This window comes from Grammomys surdaster, unplaced genomic scaffold (assembly GCF_004785775.1).
Source record: "Grammomys surdaster isolate TR1022 unplaced genomic scaffold, NIH_TR_1.0 124160, whole genome shotgun sequence".
Taxonomy (NCBI): Eukaryota; Metazoa; Chordata; class Mammalia; order Rodentia; family Muridae; genus Grammomys; species Grammomys surdaster.
Window position 1 is genome coordinate 152,037 of NW_021619243.1, and position 25,522 is coordinate 177,558.

A 25,522-nucleotide genomic window follows, 5' to 3' on the forward strand; every position below is an offset into this window, starting at 1 on the left:
TTTTCTGGGTTCCTCCATTTCCAGCTGCAGTTTTCCCAGCCATTCTCCCAAGCTTTTTTGAAACAGAATATAGGAGGAAGAAAAAAAAAAAGACCAGAAAATTATCTCTGGGAGCAGAGCAAGAGATGTCCCAGTGGAAGCAACTGCAATAAATTTTTTGCTGGTGTCTCAAAAGAAAAACTCCATTCCTTTGTCCCTGCTGTTTTCTCTATGGCATTTGAAATCAAATTTCCCATTCTGCCTAGCACCACTTATAGTAGCTGGCTTATGCTACTTTGTGGGATCTTCTTTCTTCCACCCTTCTCCACCCATTTTTTTCAACCTTACAACCCTCTAATACTAGATAGGAGAGAAAAAAGGATAGAGAGGAAAGAGGGCTGTCATTGTTATACTATTTCCTGGTTATCAGGAGTGTCAAGTTCCTAGGTACAAGTTTGATCTTTGCTGTCAGGATCTCTTAACTGCTTCTTGTTGTTTCTTTGCACAAGACTACTTAACAAATGGTGACCAAGAGCAACCAGCAACCAACCAGCAACACCCCACCAACAGCCCTGCCTCTTGGGCCCTCAGCATTTATACACCCTCTGAAAAGTCCCCAGAATTCCAAATGTCACACAATCATAGAAACTGCCTGCAGCTGGCAAAACCATACCCCTGCTAGAGCACAAAGCAAATCATAATCAGCTAGTGTGAAGCAGCCCCATACTCTATACCCGGGAGAAAAATGAAAACATATTCTTATAATATTTCCATGTTTTTTAAAACAAACAAACAAACAAACAAACCCAAAACTCCAAAATTTTCACTACATATGAGTTTTCACATTGTTTACATTCACGGGATTCCCTTCTAACATAACAATTTTTAATGTCCTAGGAAACATGGTTCTACTTCATTATGAGTTATTCCATACATTTGAAGGGAATGGTTACTTCAGAAGGCTATCCCACTTTACACTCATACTATTATATATGAATTTTTCTCTGCAGTTGAAGAGATCTGTAAAAATAATTTATCACATTACTTATATCTACCCCCCCCAATGAAATTTCTCTCTCCTAAAAGAACTGTGATATGGTAAAGCTTTAATCACATTATTTACATACATAGGTTCTTTCACAAATATGAATTCTTTCATGCCTCCGAAGCAAAGAAGGATAAATGAAGATCTTACCACATTGTTTACATTCATTGAGTTTTTCTATAGCATGGATTTGTTTATGGTTTTGAAACGAACTGTAACGTCTGAAGATTTTATCACACTGTTGACATTGATAGGATTTTTCCTCAATGTGGTTTCTTTCGTGTTCTCGGAGGGAACTACGAGATTTAAAGGCCTTAGCACATTGCTTACAACCATAGGGTTTTTCACTACTATGAGTTCTTTCATGCATTCGAAGTAAGGATGGATAAATGAAGCACTTACCACATTGTTTACATTCATAGGGCTTTTCCCCACTGTGAAGTTTTTTATGGACCCGAAAGGAACTGGGACCTCTAAAGGCTTTCCCACACTGTTTACATTCGTAGGGTTTGACACCACTGTGAATTCTTTCATGTGTCTGGAGTAAACAGGGATAAATAAAGGACCTGCCACATTGTTTACATTCATAGGGCTTTTCCCCAGTATGATTTCTTTCATGGACTCGAAGGGAACTGTGAGATTTAAAGGCTTTACCACATTGTTTACAGTTATAGGGTTTTTCTGCACTGTGAGTTCTTTCATGTATTCGAAGTAAAGAAGGATAAATATAGGACTTACCACACTGTTTACATTCATATGGTTTTCCCCCAGAGTGAGTTCTATCATGTATTTGGAGTAAATATGGATAAATGAAAGACCTATCACACTGTTTACATTCAAAGAAATTCTTCCCAGTATGAATTCTTTTATGTCTTTGAAGGGAATTGTGATATCTGAAGGAATTACCACACTGTTCACATTTATATGGTTTTTCTCCAGTATGAGTTCTATTATGTAACTGAAGGGATCTCTGACATATGAAGGTTTTGCTACAATGTTTGCATTCGTAAGGCTTTATGTCAGTATGAATTCTTTTATGTCTCTGAAGGGAATTGTAACTTTTGAAGGTTTCACCACACTCTTTACAAGCATAAGGTTTTTCCCCAGTGTGAGTTCTTTCATGTATTCTAAGTAAAGAGGGGAAAAAGAAGGCTTTATCACATTGTTTACATGGATAGGGTTTGTCCCCGGTGTGTGATCTCTCGTGTAGTTTAAGTAAGGAGGGGTAAATGAAGGCTTTACTGCACATCTTACATTTATAGGGTTTCTCACCAGTATGAGATTTTTGATGCATTTTAAGTAAATACCGATTAATAAAAGATTTAGTGCATTCTTTACACTCATAAGGTTTTTCTCCAGTATGAATTCTTTCATGTACTCGAAGGTCACTGAGGCGTCTGAACGCTTTCCCACACTGTTTACATTCGTAGGGTTTCACACCACTGTGAGTTCTTTCATGTATCTGAAGTAAACAGGGATAAATAAAGGACCTGCCACATTGTTTACATTCATAGGGCTTTTTCCCAGTATGATTTCTTTCATGGACTCGAAGGGAACTGTGAGATTTAAAGGCTTTACCACATTGTTTACAGTTATAGGGTTTTTCTGCACTGTGAGTTCTTTCATGCGTTTGAAGTAGAGAAGGATAAATGAAGGACTTACCACATTGTTTACATTCATAGGGCTTTTCCCCAGTATGAACTTTTTTATGGCGCCAAAAGGAACTGTTAACTCTAAAGGCTTTACCACACTGTTTACATTCGTAAGGCTTCTCCCCAGTATGAACTCTTATATGTGACTGAAGTGATCCCTGACAGATGAACACTTTATTACAATAATGACATTTATAAGGCTTTTCCTCAGTATGAGCTATTTTATGTTTTTGAAGAGAACTGAGATTTCTGAAAGCTTTACCACATTGTAAGCATCCGTAGGGTTTTTCACTGGAATGAGTTATTTCATGTTTTTGAAGTAAAGAAGGGTACATGAAAGATTTACTACACACTTTACATTCATAGGACCTTTTTCTTGTATTAATTCTTCCACGACTTTCACAGGAACCAAAAGAACTCTGAGATCTACCAAATGGTTTGTATTCATTATGGATTTCTGCATTGTCATTTCTTTCATGGGTGTAAAATGGTTTGGCAGAAAGACAATTTTTTTCCTTCTGTTCACAGTGCTTTTCTCCAACAGAAGTTTCTTGACGTCTTCCAAGTGAGCTAGGAAAACCAATGGATGTGCCGCATACATTATAAGCCCTGCTCACACCGGGGCTTTGTGTGTATGTTTGAATCGCTGTAACAGAATTCAGAGTTTTCCAGGTCGGCTCACATTTATACTGCATCCTGCTACTTTCATCAAGCTCAACTTTTGCACCAGGGAAGATGTTTGTCAGATTTGGTGTCTTGGTGAAGATTTCTCCAGACTGACCGCCTTCAATACTCTCATACAGTCTCTCAAACATACATATTCTGTTAGGACAATGAAACATACATTAACAATAGTGGTTTTACTCACTTTTTGATTATTAGTCAGACTTGGATATGGACTACTCCAAAATAAGAGAAAGTTTAAACATTCTGGTACAGGTGAATGGTTTGAAATCAAGTGGACTTGTGATTCTCTGATATGGCTCCCACAGAGTTGTATTAAAATGCATTTCTTAGAATTGGTTCCAAATGAACTAAAGATGACTAAGTTTAGATCTCTGCGTATTTCTTTTTCTTTAAATTTCACAGTATATTAAGATTAATTCATGGAATCTCTGCCTCTACTTGGACCTTACCTTTGACTTCTCCTAGGATTTGTGTGCTTTTCTTCCATGCTCTGGTCTTCCCATTTGTTTCCTAAAGAGGAATATCAGGTAAATCATGAAAAATTATTACATATTGCATAAAAACTATCATATATAGTTTCAGTGTACATTGTAACTCTGTCTGATTTATTCACCAAATTCTATTCTTTCCACATCTACGACACAGTAGAACATTGATAACCCAAATACTTGTTCTCTAATGAGTAAATGAAGGGATGATGATACTCTTACCAACACAAGCAAGGTTATTGCAGATTTCCAGCATTACATCTTTGTATAGATGCTTCTGAGAAGAATCCAGCAAAGCCCACTCTTCCTCAGTGAAGTTCACATCCACATCCTCAAAGGCAACTAAATCCTAAAGCACTCCACAAATACATGCAAGAGAAATGGTGAGATATAAGGCACTATACATCTAAATTCAACTGACAAGAAATTGATGAATTCTGTAATCTCCAAACATTTTATCTGGTGACATAGGTAGGCCTCAGATAGAGTTGAGACTCCCCTTATACCTGGGCACAGAAAATAGGAAACACTGCTGGGCTGCCCCAATTTGTCTCTTTAAGATGATCTCTAGTCCCTTCCGTTAAAAAAAAAAAAAAAAGATTCTATCATTCTATTATCTATAGAGCATTGTTGTGGTACTTAGAAATTCCTAATAAAAAAGCTTAAGCTTTGAAGTCATAAGGGAATGATATGTTCTAACACAGATTCCACACATATAAACTAGAAGATTAATTCACTCAGCCTAAATGATTTATGCAAGTATCGTGGCATTTTCTGAATTCCTGTGATCCTTCTCAGTCTAATACAAACTATAGCATTTAGAAGGTCCTCCTCCGCCGCCGCCGGGCGGTGGTGGCGCACGCCTTTAATCCCAGCACTTGGGAGGCAGAGGCGGGCGGATTTCTGAGTTCGAGGCCAGCCTGGTCTACAGAGTGAGTTCCAGGACAGCCAGGGCTACACAGAGAAACCCTGTCTCGAAAAACAAAAAAAAAAAGAAAAAAGAAAAAAAGGTCCTCCTCCTTGTAGTTCCATGTTCTGCTTCCTCCCTTAGGGTGTCCAGATGCCACTGTACACCAGCCTGGAAGGATAAAGCAGAGCTGAGAATGGACGGGATCTGCAGCATCCTGGTCCCCCTCTGAGGACTTTCATGTTACAGCTCTCTTGGAAGATATTCAATGAAATGGCTTGTGTGCATACCCTTTATTCAGGGTGAATCAAGGGCTCTATATAAACCTTGGAGACTGGGAAGAGATTCTTCTTAGGGTGAAGTTTTATTGTGGCTTAAGGTTCTGGGAATATCTCATTTGCATGGAGAGGCACTCCATATATCCCAGGTGCTTTCTAAGCATATTCTTATCTGGAGGGAGGAAATTGAATCTGTAATTTTGCCAAGGACTATGTGACATTCCTCAGGTTGGGCTCTTGAAGCAGGGAACAGGAAGTCTAACTGGTCTTCCTTATAGAAACTTTCACATGTCACATCTTCTTAAATGGAATCTGAGTATATCTTATGTGATCACACCCAGAAAAAAATATTCAGAACCCCCTAAAACAGCTTATTCCAGGCCCAATCATAACGGGATAACTTTTGAAGTTCCACTGAAAAATGTCAAATCAGAATAAAATAAATAAAAAGATGCCAAGTATTTTTCGGAATTGGAGGCCAACCTATATAAGACAGGTGGCTCCAATGTAAAACTGGGTTTTACTTTTTGCAAGCTAGAAATCCATTCTTCTTTGAGGGACTTCTTTTACACAGTCTGTAATCCCTTATGGCTAAACAGGAGGACTGCCCTAATCTAAGAAAGCCCTTTGGAGTGGCCATGAACTCCAGGATGAGTCTCATGTCATCCATTCCTTCTCACTCACCCTGTGACACCGTAATAGCAATGGGCCGAAACTTGACACCAACTCTCAAAAAAGAAAGAGCACAGTTTCTCCTGTAATGAAACCTGGCTACTGTACACATGCCTGAAGTATGAAAGCTGATTTCTCCATTCCACATTAAACACCATCCTGAAAGTAGATTTCCTCCGTTGGTCTAGAGTCCTAGTTTTCTTCTATCTAGGCTTTCATGGACCCATAGCTTCAGGAAAAATAGTTTGCATTCTTAATAAAGCCTCTTAACTAGCCCATCTTCCTTAAACCCAGCCCTAAATGACACCCTTGACAATCCTTCTTTTGGACATATTCAAGCACAAACTCAACCTTCCTTAACTGTTCTGAGTCTCCCCTCCACCTAAAAATTCTGTTATACCTCCCTTTTCACTGACTTCCCTGTCCTTCCTTTCTACATGTAAATCTGTTTCCCACCTCTTCCCTACCTATCTAGTTACACTCCTCCTTCACACTCGTTCATGAACTTCACATAGGTTACAGAGAGTGCTATTAAAAGCCGTTCTGCCTCATTCTTTCTCTTTACAGGGTGACTATTGGGTACCCATCCACATGGTAGAAGGGAATAATTGTATTCTGTACGTTATCCTATGACCTCCACATGGACATTGTAACATGCACATACCTACTAAACTGCATATAATTTAAAATGTAAAAAAAAAAAACTCTAACAAATATCTTTGCACAATAAAAAGACACACTAATTTTACACTTATATGCTTAGCAATAGTAAGAAACTAAAGGTCCTTGTTTTCCAGAATTAAAGTATTCTGTTCTAAGAGCAGAAAACTGAATGAATAATAAAAACACTATTCATAGCATGCAATAATCTCAGTCCTGAACAGAAGTGTTTCAGGCAAAATTACAGTAAGAAGGTATTACAGTAAAAAGGCAGTAAGATGGTATGTATAATATAAAAAGCCCATTGCTCATGATCAAGGTTACTCAGAAATGGCATAGATTTATCACATGTTTGATTATGAATTTATGGTCACTACATATTCAAGAAATGGTTTTCTGTTGCCCAATTTGACACTAACTCCACCCTGACTGTTTTTGTGACCTCATGGGAATTTATAACCCAATTTAAGATGGTGACTAGAATATTAGGACTATAAGCTCTACAATTACGTTTCTAGAAAGTCAGGATTCCTTAGATCTTAGTGATAACTGGCATTACAGGTTTCTGGTGGGCCACAGTATCGGGTCTCTTCATACCTCAACAGTAACCAATATTATACCACCTAGGCCATGTGTGTCTTGAGACCCTTCACTTGACATGTGTGCTAAGTATCTTTGTCAACTTAATACAGGATAGTCATCTAAGAAGAGAAAATCAAAGGAGAAAATGTCACCATCAGATTGGTCTGTAGTCAACTCTGTGAGGGCATTTTACTGATTAATGATTGGTGTTTGAGGGTTCAGCTCATTTGTGAACAGTGCCAGTCCTGGGCAGACAGTTCTGAGTTATTTAAAAAACAGGCAGAGAAGGATGGGGAGCAAGCTAATAAGCAGTGTTCCTCTATGGTCTCTGCTTTAGATCTTGCTTCTAGATTCCTGCCTTGTGCCCTTGTCCTGACTTTACGTCAAGATGGACTACATAATCTATAAGATGAAATAAACCCTTTCCTCCTTCATTTGCTTTTGTCGTGGTCTTTATCATAGCAATGGCAAGCAAACTAAGATAATATCCCTTTTAAACTTGGGCAGACGCCAGGGCCTATATTTCTCTAGTCTGACTCTATACAGACTTTGATCCTTTGTAGCCTCTCAGTCCTCTGTAATTCCATCATCACTTCTGTGGTACAAGGTGTGGGAGACCTTGTCACTTTTTACAGCACAGTCTACCTATGTGTAGTTATTAACATCTGCTAGGCCACTTCTACAGCTTTTTCTTCTGTTACTATTCAGTTCACACTGATAAATTAGAAAGGACCACTCAAAGTCAAGAGAAGACCTTTAAAAAAAAAAAAGACTCTTTTACATGTATGAGTATTTTTTTCTGTATGTACATATCTGTGCATCGCATGTCTGGTGACCAAGGAGGCCAAACGAGGGTGTCAAACCACCTGGAATTGGGGTTAAAAATTTTTTGAGTCATGACATAGGTGCTAGGAATTGAACCTAGGACCTCTGGAAGAGAAGTTGGTGCTCTTAACCACTGAACCCTGTCTCTAATAGCCTTCATCAGAAGCCTTTTATTGAGCTGAGTATCTCCAGACTGCTCAAATGAACTGACCAACCAACTTAGAGCCTAATTAGAGGAGTAATACTTGCAGCAATCACAGCAAACCTTACATGCAAATAAAGGACATGTTGAAAACAATCACAGCATTGTCTCTTTAGCAGCATCGGTTGTACCAGTTCCTCTGATAGTCCACCAGATGGGTTCATCCAGTAAGCCCTAAAAGGAAATGGTTGCAAGATCAACCAGACACAGATTCTAGAGTTTACTGAAGGTTGTGAGAGGAAAAGTCTATTAAAAAAAAAAAAAAAAAGGCTGGGAAATAACACAGTTGGTACAGGGTTGCTTAACATAAAAGAGGCCCTCAGTACCCAGCACCGTATAAATTAGGCATGGTCACACACAGTTGTAATTCCAGCACTGGAAGGGTAGAGACAGGAAGCTACAAAGGGAGTTTGAGTCACAAAAAGCAGTTTAAAACACTCCCATTATTGTTTAAGTCTGCCTCTTCAGTAGTCAGAACAACCATTTGTAAACCTTCTTAAGGTTTCTCAGAGCATCTGTGATGTTTTTAAAGCACTAATTTTAACATTAAGTGTAGTTCACCAGGTTTGGCAAGGTCTTTTGCTCAAGACAGTCTGCACAGCTGGGAACAGATACTCCCAAATCTCTCTTTTTTTTTTTCCCCAGAAAAACAAACATCAAAATTGTTCACAATACAAACTCAAAAGAATTTAATCAGGCCGGGCGGTGGTGGTGCACGCCTTTAATCCCAGCACTTGGGGAGGCAGAGGCGGGCGGATTTCTGAGTTCGAGGCCAGCCTGGTCTACAGAGTGAGTTCCAGGACACCCAGGGCTACACATACAAACCCTGTCTCGAAAAAACAAAAAAAAAAAAAAAAAAAAAAAAACTTAATCAAATGACTGGTGATCTTAACAAGGCTTTAACAATGCTCAATACATGTCTAGCATCCCAGAAATAGATAAGCCCCTGTCACCTATCTGAATTATTCTGTGTCAATAACATGGTCGAGAGTCAAAAGGCATGGAGTCCAATAGTGGAGAGCAAGCGGAAAGGGCTTCAAATACTGCTTTAAATTTTAAAAACTGTGCCGGGCAGTGGTGGCACACGCCTTTAATCCCAGCACTTGGGAGGCAGAGGCAGGCGGATTTCTGAGTTCGAGGCCAGTCTGGTCTACAGAGTGAGTTCCAGGACAGCCAGGACTACATGGAGAAACCCTGTCTCGAAAAACAAAAAACAAAAAAACAAAGCAAAAAAACATACAGAGATCTACCTACTTGTACCTCCTGAGTGCTGCAACTAAAAATATGAGCCACCACATCCAGCAAGTTGTGCACTCTTAAAGATTTTTTTTGGAGGGGGAGAGTGGGAAAGGTCTTGCATCAGACAGTAGCGGGTTTACACAGTAAGGAACTTATGCTTTGTGATAAGGTGGAGGAACAGGATTTTAGGCTACATGACCAAAGTCACAGAAATGCTTTAAGTTGGGGAGGCAGAGCTTGGTAAGAGTAGAGTAAAGCTGCCTTAATATCCATGTATCAGAGGACTGGGTATTGTCCACCCTCTTCACATGTTCACAGTACTCTCTGCTAGGGCCCTTAGATGGTTTGGACTTTTCTCTTCTCTTCTCTTCTCTTCTCTTCTCTTCTCTTCTCTTCTCTTCTCTTCTCTTCTCTTCTCTTCTCTTCTCTTCTCTTCTCTTCTCTTCTCTTCTCTTTCCTCTCCCCTCCCCTCCCCTCCCCTCCTCCCCTCCCCTCCCCTCCCGTCCTCTCTCCTCTCTTCTCTTCTCTTCTCTCTTTTCCTTTCTTTTCTTTTCTCTTTTTCCCTCCAAAACAGGACTTTTCTATGTAACAGTCCTGGCTGTACTAGAATTACTTTGTAGACCAAGCTGGTCTCAAACTCACAGATATCTGTCTGCCTTTGCCTCTTGAGTGCTGGGATTTAAGGTGTGTACCACCACATCTGGTAGTCTGGGCTTTCTAATATTTCCAGCCTTCTTAGTTATTTAAAAAAAGAAATGGAGGAATAATTTTTTAAAGGGTATGGGGGAAGAGCTGTGGGATTAATGGGCAATGGAATCAGTTTGGCTTCTTACTGAACTGGGGTGGGGCTGGGTTGGGGGCTTCCTGTTCTATGATGGACAGTCAAGTTGGTGGCCCTGGGGTTAGAGACTATCTGTAATCAAACTTCAAGAGGATATTGGCTACGTGTAAAACCATTTAGAATTGGATTTGTTGAATTCTGTTTTGTTGGGGTGTTTTCTGAAGAGAAATTTTACTTTTACTAATTCCTATAAATTGTCTAAGATTTGATGCTAATTCCTATAAGTTGTCTAGGATTTGATGCTGGCATTCCATTTTGGAGAAACTGAAGGATGACTAATTGCTCAGATATGAATGTATGGCTGGGAAGAATACTGCAGATAAACAGTGTCAGCCACTCTTCATCCCTGATACTGACAAAACTTGAGCAGGCTGAGGATGAGTCTCAGCATCAGTCTTACAGGCAAAAAATGGAGAGGAGGGAGGAAAATTAGAAATCTTAGAGAGTACAGAAAGACCACAGAAAGAAGAAAAGTAGTTCTTTGCCCTTACATAGGGGCCCAAAGAACCTCCATAGCTTATAGGGCCACACAGTTAATTACCACAAGGACAAGAGGGTCAGAGGATGAGAAGAGTAGGCAGCAAAGGAAGAAGGCCTGGATATAAGTGACCTCAGACCTCTTGCAACTGTAATAAGGAAATCAAGAGAAGTAGATATTTAAATGGGTAAAACTGGTACCCATTAGAGAGTCTTTGAACATCAAATACACCTGAGAAAGAGAGAAAAAGAAACAAGTCTCTTTGTGACTTAAGTTCCTTTTGGGAAGTCAAAGCCACAGTAGAAACTGAAGCTGACTGCAGCACCAGGAACATATAAGATAGATCCTCCTTTCCCTAGTATCCCCCCCCCCACCACCACCAGCATGTTGAGCTGCTCTGAGAAGTGCACTGTTCACTAAGTTCCACTGTCCAGCCCAAGGTTGCCCATCCAAGGACAGCTACACCAAGAACATCTGGGTCCCCTAACAACTGGAGTGGGACTGTCTTTGTTGCCTGCCATTGGATCCCTTGCCCCTTTCTGGATTGCCTAGTTGCACCTCAGTAGGAAAGGAAGTCCTAGTCCTGCTGGGACTACATGTCCCAGGTTGGGGTAATAGCCAAGAGGGGGTTCCCATTCTCTGAGGGAAAGGGAAAGAGGTAGCCGGGGAAGGGACTTTTAAGGGTGGGACTAGGAGAGGGCTGAGATCAAAATATAAAGAGAATTTTAAAAATTATATATGTGTGTGTGTGTGTGTGTGTGTGTGTGTGTGTGTGTGTGTGTGTGAAAGTTCTCATACTAGCAATTTAAAAAGTATACCTGAAAGCCTTAGGGAAAAAAAGAAGGAAATATACACATGAGGAGTAGATGGCAGGAAATAACCAAACTCAGGGCTAAAATCAATGATTTAGAAACAAAAAGAACAATACAAAGAATCAATGAGATCAAGAGGTGGTTTCATATTAACAAGATACACAAAGCCTTAGCCAAACTAACTAAAAGACAGACACTATCCAAACTAACAAAATCAGAAATGAAAGGGAAACATAACACAGGAAATCCAAAGGATTATTCGGTCTTACTTTGAAAACCTATTCTCCACAAAATTGGTAAATCTGAATGAAATAAATGACCTTCTAAATAGATGTCATGAAAGGAGGACTGGTCTTTGGCCAAGAGAACAAGAGTAGCTGCATTCCCCTTCTAGAATCACCAAACAAGGTCTCAAAGAAAATCTAAAGGAAATGGATGATTTTCTGGATAGATGTTAAATAAAGAACAGATAAGCTATCTAAATAGTCCTATTACCCCTAAGGAAATAGAAGTAGACATTAAAAGTCTCCCAACCACAAGACGTCTAGGACCAGATGGTATTAGTGCAGAATTCTACCAGACTTTCAGAAAAGAGCTAATACCAATACTCCTCAACTATTCCATAAAATAGAAAGAGAATGAACATTGCCAAACTCATTCAATTAGCCCACAGTCATCCTGATACCTAAACCACATAACTCAACAAAGAGAATTTCAGATAGATTGCTAGTATAAACACTAATAGAAAAATAGTCAACAATGGCAAACTGATTCTAAGAACACATAAAAAAACATTATCCACCATAATCAAGTAGGCTTCACCCCAGGGATGCAGAGATGGTTTAATATACGAAAATCCACTATATAAAGAAACTGAAAGAAAAAAAATCTCATGACTATCTCATTAGATGTTGAAAAACCTTTGATAAAATCTAACACACCTATATCTAAGTCTTGGAGAGAGCAGGGATACAAGGTGCATACCTAGACATAATAAAAGCAATACATGCAAGTCAATAGCCAACATCAAATTAAATGAAGATAAACTAAGAGCAATTCCACTAAAATCAGGGACAAGACAAGGCTGTCCCTATCTATTCAACACAGAACTAGAAGTTATATCTGGAACGATAAAATAATTAAAGGAAATCAAAGGGATACCAAACTGGAGAGGAAGAAGTGAAAATGTCACTATTTGTAGATGATATGATAGTATATATAAGTGACCTCAAAAATTCTACCAGAGAAGTCCTACAGATGATAAACACACTGTTAACAAAGTAGCTGGATGCAAAATTAGCTCAAAAAATGAGTAGCCCTTCTTTATACAAACGAGAAAAGAAATTATGAAAATAACACCCTTTACAGTAGTCAACAAAAAATATAAAATATCTTGGGGTAACTTTAACCAAGCAAGTGAAAGACCTGTATGAGAAGAACTTCAAGTTTCTGAGAAAAGAAATTAAGAAAGAGATCCAAATACAGAAAGATCTCCTATGTTCATGGATTTGTAGAATTAATATAGTAAAAATGGCCATCTTACCAAAAGCAATCTACATATTCTATGCAATTCCCATCAAAATTTCAATACAATTCTTTTTCTTTTTTTTCTTTCTTTTTTTTTTTTTTTTTGGTTTTTCGAGACAGGGTTTCTCTGTGTAGCCCTGGCTGTCCTGGAACTCACTCTGTAGACCAGGCTGGTCTCAAACTCAGAAATCCACCTGCCTCTGCCTCCCAAGTGCTAGGATTCAAGGCGTGCGCCACCACTGGCCGGCTCAATACAATTCTTTACAGACCTTAAAAGAGCAACTCTCAACTTCATATGGAAAAACTAAAAACCTTGTACAATAAGAAAACTTCTAGAGGTATCACCATCCCTGATTTCATACTACAGAGTAATATTAATAAAAACCACATGGTAGTCACATAGACACAAACAGGTTGATTGATAAAAAAGAATTAAAGACCCTAAAACAAACCCATATACCTATGAATATGATTGGTTGATATTTGACAAAGAAGCCAAAACCTTACATTGGAAAAATGAAAGCATCTTCAACAAATGGTGGTGGTTTGACTAGATGTCTGCATGTAGAAGAATGCAAATAGACTCATGTGGTGGTTCGAATATGCTTGTCCCACTAAGTGGCACTATAGGAAATGTGGCCTTAGTGAATGAGATGTGGCCTTGATAAAGGAAGTGTGTTTTTATAGGGGTGGGGTCTGAGGTCTTTATGCTCAAGCTCCACCAAGTGTGAAAAGAAAGCCTCCTCCTGGCTGCCTGCAGAAGAGACTCCTTTCCTGGCTGCCTTTGAATCAAAATGTACAACTCCAGGGTCCTCCTACACCATGTCTACCTGCATGCTGCCATGCTTCCTACCATGATGATAATGGATGGAACCTCAGAAACTGTAAGTCAGTCCCAATAAAATGTTTTCGTTTATAAGAGTTGCCTTGGACATCAGTCTCTTCATAGCAATGGACACACCAATGAAGACAATATCATCCTGCACAAAACTCAACTCCAAGTGGATCAAAGACCTCAACATAAAACCAGACTCTCTAAAAATCTAATAGAAGAGAAAGTAGGGAACTGCCTTGAACACAACAGACAAATTCCTGAACAGAATACTAATAACTTAGGCACTAGGATCAACAATTACTAAATGGGACCTCATGAAACTGACAGCTTTTGTAAGTCTAAAGATGCCATCAATAAGACAAAACAGCAGCCTACAGAATGGGAAAAGATCTTCACCAACCCTACATACAACAGAGGCCTAATATTCAAAATATATAAAGAACTCAAGCAATTAGATACCACCAAACCAAACAACCCAATTAAAAATGGGGTAAAGAACTAAACAAAGAATTCTCCACAGAGGAATATCAAATGGTCATGAAGCACTTAAACAGATGTTCAATGTCCTTAGTCATCAGAGAAATACAAATCAAAAGGATTTTGAGATTCCATCTTACAGCCAGTCAGAATGGCTAAGATCAAAGGTGACAGCACCATACTGGCGAGGATGTGTAGCAAGGAGAACATGCCTTCATTGCTGGTTGGAGTGCAGACTTATACTACTACTCTGGAAATCAATTTGTCAGTTTCTTGGAAAACTGGAAATAGTTCTACTTCAAGGCCCAGCTATGCCACTCCTGGGAATATACCCAAAAGATGTCCCACTATACCGCAAGGACCTTTGCTTAAATATGCTCATAGCAGCTTCATTTGTAATAGCCAGAAACTGGAAAAGCCTAGATGCCCCTCAACTGAAGACTGGATTTCAAAATGTAGTATGTCTACTATTCAGCTATTAAAAGCAAAGGCATTATGAATACTGCAGACAAATGGATAAAACTAGAAACATATCATCCTGAGTGAGGTAACCTGGACCCAGAAAGACATGTACTCACTTATTATTGGACATTAGCTAAAAAGTACAGGATATCTATGCTACAATCCACAGAATGAAAGAAACTAAGTAACAAGGAAGGCCCAAGGAAGAATACATGAAGAGGAAACAAAATAGTCATTGGAAGTGGATAGAGAGGGAACTGGGTGAGCCAGCGGTGGAGAGGGCAATGGGGACAGGTATCAGGGGTGGCAGGAGGTAGGCAGGGGAGTGCTGGAAGAGGAGACGGAAATCCATCTAGGACATCTCTGGGATTAGCTATAGAACTGTGATGGGGGGGCTGGGGCAGACACAGAGTCAGTCGGTCTGCTCCTGTCTTGTGGAGATACTGAATCCTGAGTCATCGAGGAGCCACTGCACTCAGAGCAGCTGGTAAGAACTCCATCTCACTCCCTAAGCCCCAGAGATACATCTGGGAGCCAGGGACATTCAGGACACAGCAACAACCCAAACCCCGCCCCTCCGGAATTCCACTTCCCTTCCGCCCCTGCCTGGTCCTTTGGGCTGGGGCACACACAGAGTCGGTCTGCTCCTGTCCTGTGGAGATACTGACTCCTGAGTCATCGAGGAGCCACTGCACTCAGAGCAGCCTAGGAGCCACTGCACTCAGAGCAGAAGGATTTCCAGATCCAAGAGGTGGCCTGAGTCCCAGGAGTTCCTCCAACCAGGAGATTAGGAGCATAAGACCACAGAGACATCTAGACTCTGAGGAGCTCTGCAACAAGCAAGATAACTGGAAATACAGACTCCAGTCTTACACAGTGAGGGCAGGTAACACTAGAGTTAACCAGATGGCGAAAGGCAAGCGCAAGAACATAAGCAACAGAAACCAAAGTTTCTTGGCATCATCAGTGCCCAGTTCCCAATATAGCAAGCCCTGGACGTCCCATCATACCTGAAAAGCAGGATTCAGAATTAAAATCACTTCTCAAGATGATGATAGAGGATTATAAGAAGGAATTAAGTAACAAGTAACGCCCTTAAAATAATACAGGAGAGTACAAGTAAACAGATAGAAGCCCTTAAAGAGGAATCACAGAAATCCCTTAAAGAAATGCAAGAAAACACAAAAAAGGAATTAAACAAAAACATTCAGGATCTGAAAATGGAAATAGAAACAATAAAGAAAGTTCAAAGGGAGACAACCATGGAGATAGAAAACTTAAGAAAGAGATCAGGAGTCATAGACGCAAGCATCACCAACCGAATACAAGAGATAGAAGAGAGAATCTCAAATACAGAAGATACAGTGGAAAATATTGACACAGTTGTCAAAGAAAATGCAAAATGCAAAAAACTCCTAACTCTAAACATCCAGGAAATCCAGGACACAATGAGAAGACCAAACCTAAGGATAATAGGTATAGATGAGAATGAAGATTCTCAACTTAAAGGGCCAGTAAATATCTTCAACAAAATTATTCAGGAAAACTTCCCTAACCTAAAGAACAAGATGCCCATAAACATACAAGAAGCCTACAGAACACCAAATAGACTAGACCAGAAAAGAAATACCTCCCGTCACATACTAATCAAAACATCAGATGAACAAAACAAAGAAAAAATACTAAAAGCAGTAAGGGAAAAATGTCAAATAACATACAAAGGCAGACCTATAAGAATTACACCAGACTTCTCACCAGAGACTATAAAAGCCAGAAAAGCCTGGACTGACATCATACAGACCCTAAGAGAACACAATTGCCAGCCCAGATTACTATACCCAGCAAAACTCTCAATCACTATAGACGGTGAAACCAAGATATTCCATGACAAAACCAAATTTGCACAGTATGTTCTCACAAACCCAGCACTTCAAAGGATAATTGATGGAAAGTGCCAACACAAGGAGGGAAACTACAACCTAGAAAAAGCAAGGAAGTAATCTTCCAACAACCCCAAAAGAAGATAACTATACAAACATAATTCTAACTCTAATAACAAAAATAACAGAAAGCCACAATCATTTTTCCTTAATATCTCTTAACATCAATGGTCTCAATTCCCCAATAAAAAGACGCAGACTATCAGATTGGATACACAAACAAGACCCAGAATTTTGCTGCATACAGGAAACACCTCAGTGACAAAGACAGACACTACCTCAGAATAAAAGGGTGGAAAACAATTTTCCAAGCCAATGGTCCCAAGAAACAAGCTGGAGTAGCCATTCTAATATCAAATAAAAATCGACTTTCATCCAAAATTAATCAAAAAAGATAAGGAAGGACACTTCATACTCATCAAAGGAAAAATCTACCAAGGTGAACTCTCAATTCTGAACATCTATGCTCCAAATGCAAGGGCACCTACATACATAAAAGAAACTTTACTAAAGCTCAAAACACACATTACACCTCATACAATAATAGTGGGGAATTTCAACACCCCACTCTCAGCAATGGACAGATCATGGAAACAGAAACTAAACCGAGACACTTTGACATTAACAGAAGTTATGAACCAAATGGACTTAACAGACATCTATAGAACATTTCATCCTAAAACAAAAGAATACACCTTTTTCTCAGTACCTCATGGTACCTTCTCCAAAATAGACCATATAACTGGTCACAAAACAAGCCTCTACAGATACAAAAAGATTGAAATAACCCCTTGCATCTTATCAGATCACCACGGACTAAGACTGGTCTTTAATAATGACAAAACCAATGGAAAACCCACGTGTACATGGAAACTGAACAACTCTCAACTCAATGATGACTTGGTCAAGGAAGAAATAAAGAAAGAAATTAAAGACTTTTTAGAATTCAATGAAAATGAGGACACATCATACCAAAACTTGTGGGACTCCATGAAGGCAGCGCTAAGAGGAAAACTCATAGCTCTAAGTGCCTACAAAAAGAAACTGGAAACAGCACACACTAACAACTTGACTGCACAACTCAAAGTTCTAGAACAAAAAGAAGCAAATACACCCAGGAGGAGTAGAAGGCAGGAAATAATCAAACTCAGGGCTGAAATCAACCAAATAGAAACAGAAAGAACAATACAAAATATCAATAAAACCAGGAGCTGGTTCTTTGAGAAAATCAACAAGATAGATAAACCGTTAGCCAGATTAACCAGAGGGCACAGAGACAGTATCCAAATTAATAAAATCAGAACTGAAAAGGGAGACATAACAACAGAAACTGAAGAAATTCAAAAAATCATCAGATCCTACTACAAAGGCCTATACTCAACAAAACTGGAAAACCTGGATGAAATGGGCAATTTCCTAGACAGATACCAGGTCCCAAAGTTAAACCAGGAGCAGATAAACCATCTAAATAGTCCCATAACCCCTAGGGAAATAGCAGCAGTCATTAAAAGTCTCCCCACTAAAAAAAGCCCAGGACCAGATGGTTTTAGTGGAGAATTCTATCAGAATATCAGACCTTCAAGGAAGACCTAATACCAATTCTCTTCAAACTATTCTACAAAATAGAAACAGAAGGAACACTACCAAATTCGTTCTATGAAGCTACAATTATACTCATACCCAAACCCCACAAAGACCCGACAAAGAAAGAGAACTTCAGACCAATCTCCCTTATGAACATCGATGCAAAAATACTCAATAAAATTCTAGCAAACCGAATCCAAGAACACATCAAAACAATCATCCATCATGATCAAGTAGGTTTTATCCCAGGAATGCAGGAATGGTTCAATATTCGGAAATCCATCAATGTAATCCACTATATAAACAAACTCAAAGAAAAAAACCACATGATCATCTCACTAGATGCTGAGAGAGCATTTGACAAAATTCAACATCCCTTCATGATAAAAGTCTTGGAAAGATCAGGAATTCAAGGCCCCTACCTAAACATAGTAAAAGCAATTTACAGCAAACCAGTAGCCAACATCAAGCTAAATGGAGACAAACTTGAAGCAATCCCACAAAGATCAGGGACTAGACAAGGCTGCCCACTCTCCCCCTACCTATTCAATATAGTACTGGAAGTCCTACCCAGAGCAATTAGAGAACAAAAAGAAGTCAAAGGGATACAAATAGGAAAGGAAGAAGTCAAAATATTGCTATTTGCAGATGATATGATAGTATACTTAAGTGACCCCCAAACTTCCACCAGAGAACTCCTAAACCTGATAAACAACTTCAGCAAAGTGGCTGGTTATAAAATCAACTTAAACAAATCAGTAGCCTTCCTCTACATGAAAGATAAACAGACTGATAAAGAAGTTAGGGAAATGACACCCTTCACAATAGTTGCAAATAATATAAAATACCTTGGTGTGAATCTAACTAAGCAAGTGAAAGGCCTGTATGACAAGAACTTTAAGTCTCTGAAGAAAGAAATCAAAGAAGATCTCAGAAGATGGAAAGATCTCGTATGCTCATGCATTGGCAGGATTAATATAATAAAAAATGGCCATCTTGCCAAAAGCAATCTACAGATTCAATGCAATCCCCATTAAAATCCCAACTCAATTCTTCACAGAATTAGAAAAGGAAATCCTCAAATTCATTTGGAATAACAAAAAACCCAGGATAGCGAAAACTATTCTCAACAATAAAAGAACTTCTGGAGGAATCACCATCCCTGACCTCAAGCTGTACTACAGAGCAATAGTGATAAAAACTACCTGGTATTGGTACAGAGACAGGCAGGAAGATCAATGGAATAGAATTGAAGACCCAGAAATGAACCCACACTCCTATGGTCACTTGATCTTTGACAAAGGAGCTAAAACTGTCCAGTGGAAAAAGGACAGCATTTTCAACAAATGGTGCTGGTTCAACTGGAAGACAACATGTAGAAGAATGAAAATTGATCCATTCTTATCCCCTTGTACAAAGCTCAAGTCTAAGTGGATAAAGGACCTCCACATAAAACCAGATACACTGAAACTAATAGAAGAGAAGGTGGGGAAGAGCCTCGAATACTTGGGCACAGGGGAAAAGTTCCTGAACAGAACACCAATGGCATATGCTCTAAGATCAAGAATTGACAAATGGGACTTCATAAAATTGCAAAGTTTCTGTAAGGCAAAGGACACTGTCAATAGGACAAAACGACAACCAACAAATTGGGAAAAGATCTTTACCAATCCTTCATCTGATAGAGGGCTAATATCCAATATATACAAAGAACTCAAGAAATTAGACTCCAGACAACCAAATTACCCTATTAAAAAATGGGGTATAGAGCTTAACAAAGAATTTTCAACGGAAGAAACTCGAATGGCCAAGAAGCACCTAAAGAAATGTTCAGTATCCTTAGTCGTCAGGGAAATGCAAATCAAAACAACCCTGAAATTCCATCTCACACCAGGCAGAATGGCTAAGATTTAAAACTCAGGTGATAGTAGATGCTGGCGAGGGTGTGGAGAAAGAGGAACACTCCTCCATTGTTGGTGGGACTGCAAGATGGTGCAACCACTTTGGAAATCAGTCTGGCGGTTCCTCAGAAAATTGGATATAGCATTACCTGAGAATCCAGTTATACCACTCCTAGGCATATACCCAGAAGATGCTCGAACATATAACAAGGACATATGCTCAACTATGTTCATAGCAGCCTTATTTATAATAGCCAGGAGCTGGAAAGAACCCAGATGTCCTTCAACTGAGGAATGGATTCAAAAAATGTGGTATATTTACACATTGGAGTATTACTCAGCTATTAAAAACAATAAATTCGAGAGGTTCCTAGGTAAATGGATGGAACTAGAAATTATCATCCTGAGTGAGGTAAGCCAATCACAAAAGAAGACACATGGTATTCACTCACTGATTATTGGATATTAGCCTAGAACCTTGAAATGCCCAAGATGCAACTCACAGGCCACATGAAGCCCATAAAGAAGGAAGACCAAGTGAGGGTGATTCGGTCCTTCTTAGAAGGAGCAACAAAATACTCAAGGGAGCAAATATGGAGACAAAGTGAGGGACAGAAACTGAAGGAGGGGCCATCTGGAGACCATTCCACCTGAGTATCCATCCCATGTGCAGTCACCAAAGGTAGATGCTGATGTGGAAGTCAGGAAGTGTATGCTGATAAGAGCCTGATATGGATGTATCCTCAGAGGTCTTCAAGAGTCTGACATATTCAGAGGCAGATGCTCACAACTAGCCATTGAACTGATCATGGGGTTCTCAATGGAGGAGTTAGAGTGAAGACTGATGGAGCTGAAAGGATTTGCGGCACCATGAGGAGAGCAACAATACCAACCAACCACAGCTCCCAGGGTCTAAACCACCAGCCTGGGAGCACTTAGGGAAGGATCCAGGGCTTCAGCTGAATAAGAGTGGAGGGTCCTGCTGGGCATAGGTGGAAGAAGAAAACCTTGACCTCATGAAGGCTGGACGCCCCAGGGGGTGGGAATTTTGAGGGTGGGGAGGTGGGAGTGGGGGGGTAGATAGAAGTTACATCTACAGAGAAGAAGGAGGAGGGGTGAGGGGATAGGGGGTTCCTGGGTGGTGGGGGATGGGGTAAGGGGACAACATATGAAATGTAAATAAAACATCCAATAAAAAAATTTTTAAAAAAAGTTAAAAATAAAACAAATGGTTTGGGACTGCCTAGCTAGCTAGGGTATTTACTATTTGGTTTTCTTTTCCAACCCACATTTGAGCCCACAGACTGAATAACTGAGGCATGACAAATGAAAACATTCAAGTTTGTTTTATCTTATCGTAATTTATGGTGAATGTCAGAATTGGTTTATCTTATGGTAATTCATGGTGAATATCAGAATCATCTTCAGTAGCCAAAGATACAAAACTTAACCTTTACAAAGAATAATTAATTGTAAGGAAGAAAGTCTCTTGTTTCTTTGCTTTGAGTCAGATGAAGCCTGGCAAGGACTGCTGGCATTTTAAATGAGGACTACTAGGTTCTTCTTTAATTTCATATTTGTACAAGTGATCTTTTTCATGTAAACTGAAGTTTGTGGTCATATTAACAAATTATTACTAGTAACTTTAAGGCAGGTCTTTATGGTTTTTCATGACTTGACAGTTCAGTGATGTAAATAAAACATGAAAGTTTAAAAAAAAAAAAAAAGAACTGTGATGGGGAGGCTACAGGGAATCTATGCAAGTGACCCTAGCTGAGGTTCCTACTAGTGAGGGATATGGAAATTGAAGTGGCTACCTCCTATAATCAGGCAGGACTTCCAGTGGAGGGAGGTGGACATCAACCCATCCACAAAGCCTTCAACCTAGTTTGTCCTACCTACAAAATGTGCAGAGATAAAGATGGAGCGGTCTGAGGGAACAACCAACCAATGATTACCACACCTTGAGACCCACCCCAAATGGGACACAGCCAAACCCTGACACTATTAGTGATACTCTGCTATGCTTGCAGACAGGAGCCACATGCAGATTGAAACAGATGCAGATACCCATAGCCATACATCAGGAGGGACTTGGGGAGTCTGGTGGAAGAGTGGGGGATAGAATTGAGCAAGCCAGAAGGGTTAGGGACACCACAAGAAGACCTACAGAACCAACGAACCACAGAGACTGAAACACCAACCAAAAAGCAAGTAAGGGCTGGACCTATGCCCCCTACAAGACGAGCAGCTTAGTCTTGATCTGGGTTCCCTAACAATTAGAGTTAGGGCTGTCTTTGACTCAGTTGCCTGCCATTGAATCTCCTTCCCCTAACTGGTCTGCCTGGTTGGGCCTCAGTGGGAAAGGACATGCTTAGATCTGCTGGGACTAGATGCCCTAAGACAGGGTAGTACCCAAAGAGGGCTTCCCCTTCTCTGTGGAGAAAGAGAGCAGGTAATGGGGGAGGGATTTGTAAGGATGGGATTGGGAGGAGAGGTTGCGATCAGGATGCAAAATAAATTAATTAATGAAAAAAATAATTTTATGGTTGTGAGTAACAACAACATGAGGAACTGTATTAAAGGCTGGCATTAGAAAGGTTGAGAGAACTGGCACAGGGGGCATTGGGGATTCAAGCTAGGCTCTCAGACTCTCCTGTAGTTCCACTCAGTCCCACCTAGAAAAAACTGTCTAGGATAGAAAAGCTCAGTACTAGGGCTTATGGATTCAGACAGATGAGGACATAAAGGACACTTCTCTCCGGAGACCTTTACACTTGTCACTCAGTGTCCCTTGAAGTCCATGTAGGGCTGGAGAGATGACTCAGTAATTCAGTGTGCTATTTTGGAAAACCTGAGTTTGGTTCCCAGCACTCACTTCAGTGGCTGATGATAGCTTTTAACATTACCTTCAAGGCCTCCAACATCCTCTTCAGGCCTCTGTGGGGAATTCCATACATGTAGTGTTTATACTGAGAGACATATACATATACAAAACATAAATAATCCTTAAACTAACAATTAGGGTGCTGAAGAGATGTCCTAGTGGTTTAAACGACTCTTAAAGAGAACCCAAATTTAGTTTCTAGCATACACATGGCATCTGAAAAGCATCTAAAATTCCTGCTCTTGGAGATTCAAATCCTGTTCTGGCCTGCACATGCATGTGGTATATGCACACATGCAAGCACATATTGATACATATAAAATAAAAATATAAAAACAAATCTTCAAAAAGGTTAAAATAGGATAGGGACTGGAAAGGCCCAGTAAAGGTAACTATCTCCAAGACTGCTGCCCTCAAATCCTGGGCCAACACAGTGGGAGAACCTATTCACACAAGGTGTCCTCTCGCTTCCACTTGCCCCCCCTCAATAAATAAATATGTATTTAAAACAAAGAGAATGCTCTCCCAAAAGATTGTAAATGGATAAAAATGAATAAAATTTTACTAAGTGGGTCCTAAATCTAAATATAACCTGCACCATTCAGAACTTCTAGAACAGAACACAGAAAACCTAGAGGGTCTTAAGATTAGCAATGTGCTGCTTTCAGGTGCAATGCCAACACCCCTACCAGTGCTCGCACACAGGCAAGTGACATCACCAACATTGAAGCCTTCCTTGTGCTGGATAGAGCTTATCAAGTCCCGTGGCCCTACGGGGCATTGGGGATGGGGTGTGGGGAGGGGAAATCCTGGTTCCAGTACTGAAAGCCCTGCCCCAACCCCGTGAGGATCCACCACATCGGATCCAACCCATCTGGGGACAAGGGTCCCTTGCTCACCATAGCTCGGCTTCCAGGCTCACCCGCGCTCTTCTCATAATTTTCCATTGCTCTCCATACAGAGCAGCGTCTCCAAAGCCACTACTCAGCCTTAGAGACTAGCAGGTAGCATGGCGGCCAAGAAATCCCGCCTCCCGCTGGCGCTCGACAGGACTGCCTACTTGGAACCTCTGATTGGCTAGCAATGTTTGAGTGACAACAACTTTAGGCTGCAATTGGCTGAAGGGACCAGTACAGCCTGTCATTCCCAGCCCTGCCTTCTGCCCTAAGTGCGGACCGGAGCGAGCTCCGGTGAGATCTACATTTACACAGGAGTGTTTCTTCCTCCCAGAGCTGGCTGGCTCGGCTGTCTTCTTGCACTTAGTAGACACTCTTTGCTTCAGAGAACAAGGTCGCTCAAGTGCACTGCCCACTACACAATATTGCTTAAATGCAAATCTCCCTGGATCTGCACCAGGTCAGCATCCTTTAGCAGAACACAAGACTGGAAAGGATTGTGTCTCTCCCTATCCTTTTAGGCTCTCCTTTCCACCAAAGGGAACTTCCGTCACTCACGCCTCTTTAGCCAATCAGAGCATCGGGACATGCGGTTCCCTCAGAAGCACAGATAGGAGGCGGGTCTTCCCTGCAGGCAATGCTCAGTGTTCTGTTTTGAGACGTACGGAGTGGACCCGAGTACAGTGTGCCGTGGGCCCGCTGTGCGGAGCAATGAGGACGGCGCGGAACCGCGCCACGGTTATGTAAGCGAGTAGCAGCCATCCCTGATGGAGTAGGGCATCCAACCGAGTTGGCTGTGGTCATCTTTCCTGGGGTTGAGGCGGGTTGGTAGTGGGACAGCCAGCGTCCTGTAGTCTTCTGAAACCTGAGATTGACCCCTCTTAGAGCCCCCTGGGCAGATCGGTCTGGAGCATCTCCGCCAAAGGCTCTGCCCTGCAGGCCAGAAGCTTCCGTTAAGAACACTGATGCTTGTGTGGGCCCTGCAGCGGTGATGATTTTGGTGCGTTTTATTGCATTTTTTTTTAAATCGAATCTCTTTAAGCAACTTTCTTTGGCTAGAACTTGGCATGTAGACCAAGCTGGTCCAGAACTCACATAAATCTGCCAGTCTACACCTTCTGACTGCTGAATTGAAGGCATGGGCTACTCTGACTGCAATAGGTGGAGTTTTGGTGTTGGATTATAAGGCAGTCTAGTTTCTTTGTGGTTAAGTTTCTGATTATAGTCTACAGAGTGAGTTCCAGACAGCCAGGGCTACACAGAGAAACCCTGTCTCGAAAACCAAAACCAAAAAAAAAAAAAAGTTTCTGATTATACTGTTTTGTTATTCTGTTCTTTCCCAAGTGTTAATACACCCTTTTTATTTTTATTATTGTAATGTTGGAACAATCTCAAAGATCTCTGTCAATGTTATGTAGGAACAAACATTCATCAGTAATGATCATTTCCTTGATGATCCGCCCAACAGTTACCTAGCAACAGCCAGGTAAGAGCCTGGCTTTGATATAAAAGAACTGTTTTCAAACGTGCTAGAGCTCGCGCTCTCTCTCTCTCTCTCTCTCTCTCTCTCTCTCTCTCTCTCTCTCTCTCTCTCCCTCCCTCCCTCCCTCCCTCCCTCCCTCCCTCTCTCTCTCTCCCTCTCCCTCTCCCTCTCTCTCTCTCTCTC

At 40.6% G+C, this 25,522-nt stretch overlaps 1 protein-coding gene across 3 annotated transcripts; it reads right to left on the reverse strand.

Moving 5' to 3' along the window:
- Window positions 1-735: 735 nt before the first annotated feature.
- Window positions 736-23,964, reverse strand: LOC114636466 (zinc finger protein 14-like). Of its 3 annotated transcripts, none has more exons than XM_028784543.1 (5): window positions 23,860-23,964; window positions 8,046-8,151; window positions 4,074-4,200; window positions 3,813-3,873; window positions 736-3,498 (listed from the first exon to the last, which is right to left on the reverse strand). In XM_028784543.1, the coding sequence occupies exons 1-5, from the start codon at window positions 23,895-23,897 to the stop codon at window positions 1,095-1,097; spliced, it is 2,736 nt and encodes a 911-aa protein (XP_028640376.1). In that variant the 5' UTR covers window positions 23,898-23,964; the 3' UTR covers window positions 736-1,094. The 3 variants fall into 3 exon arrangements, with proteins under 3 accessions (XP_028640376.1, XP_028640378.1, XP_028640377.1); XM_028784545.1 differs by lacking the exon at window positions 23,860-23,964 and adding an exon at window positions 4,358-4,425 and having other exon boundaries at window positions 4,074-4,208; window positions 8,046-8,090; XM_028784544.1 differs by lacking the exon at window positions 23,860-23,964 and having other exon boundaries at window positions 4,074-4,208; window positions 8,046-8,152.
- Between the last annotated feature and the right edge of the window lie 1,558 nt (window positions 23,965-25,522).

Coding starts and splice junctions, on each gene's coding strand:
- LOC114636466 (XM_028784543.1), bottom strand. CDS start 23,897: ATGAGAAGAGCGCGGGTGAGCCTGGAAGCCGAGCTATG. Junction 4,201..8,045: donor AACATGTCCTTTATTTGCAT/GTAAGGTTTGCT, acceptor GGAGTGCTTTAG/GATTTAGTTGCCTTTGAGGA. Junction 3,874..4,073: donor CAATAACCTTGCTTGTGTTG/GTAAGAGTATCA, acceptor ATTCCTCTTTAG/GAAACAAATGGGAAGACCAG.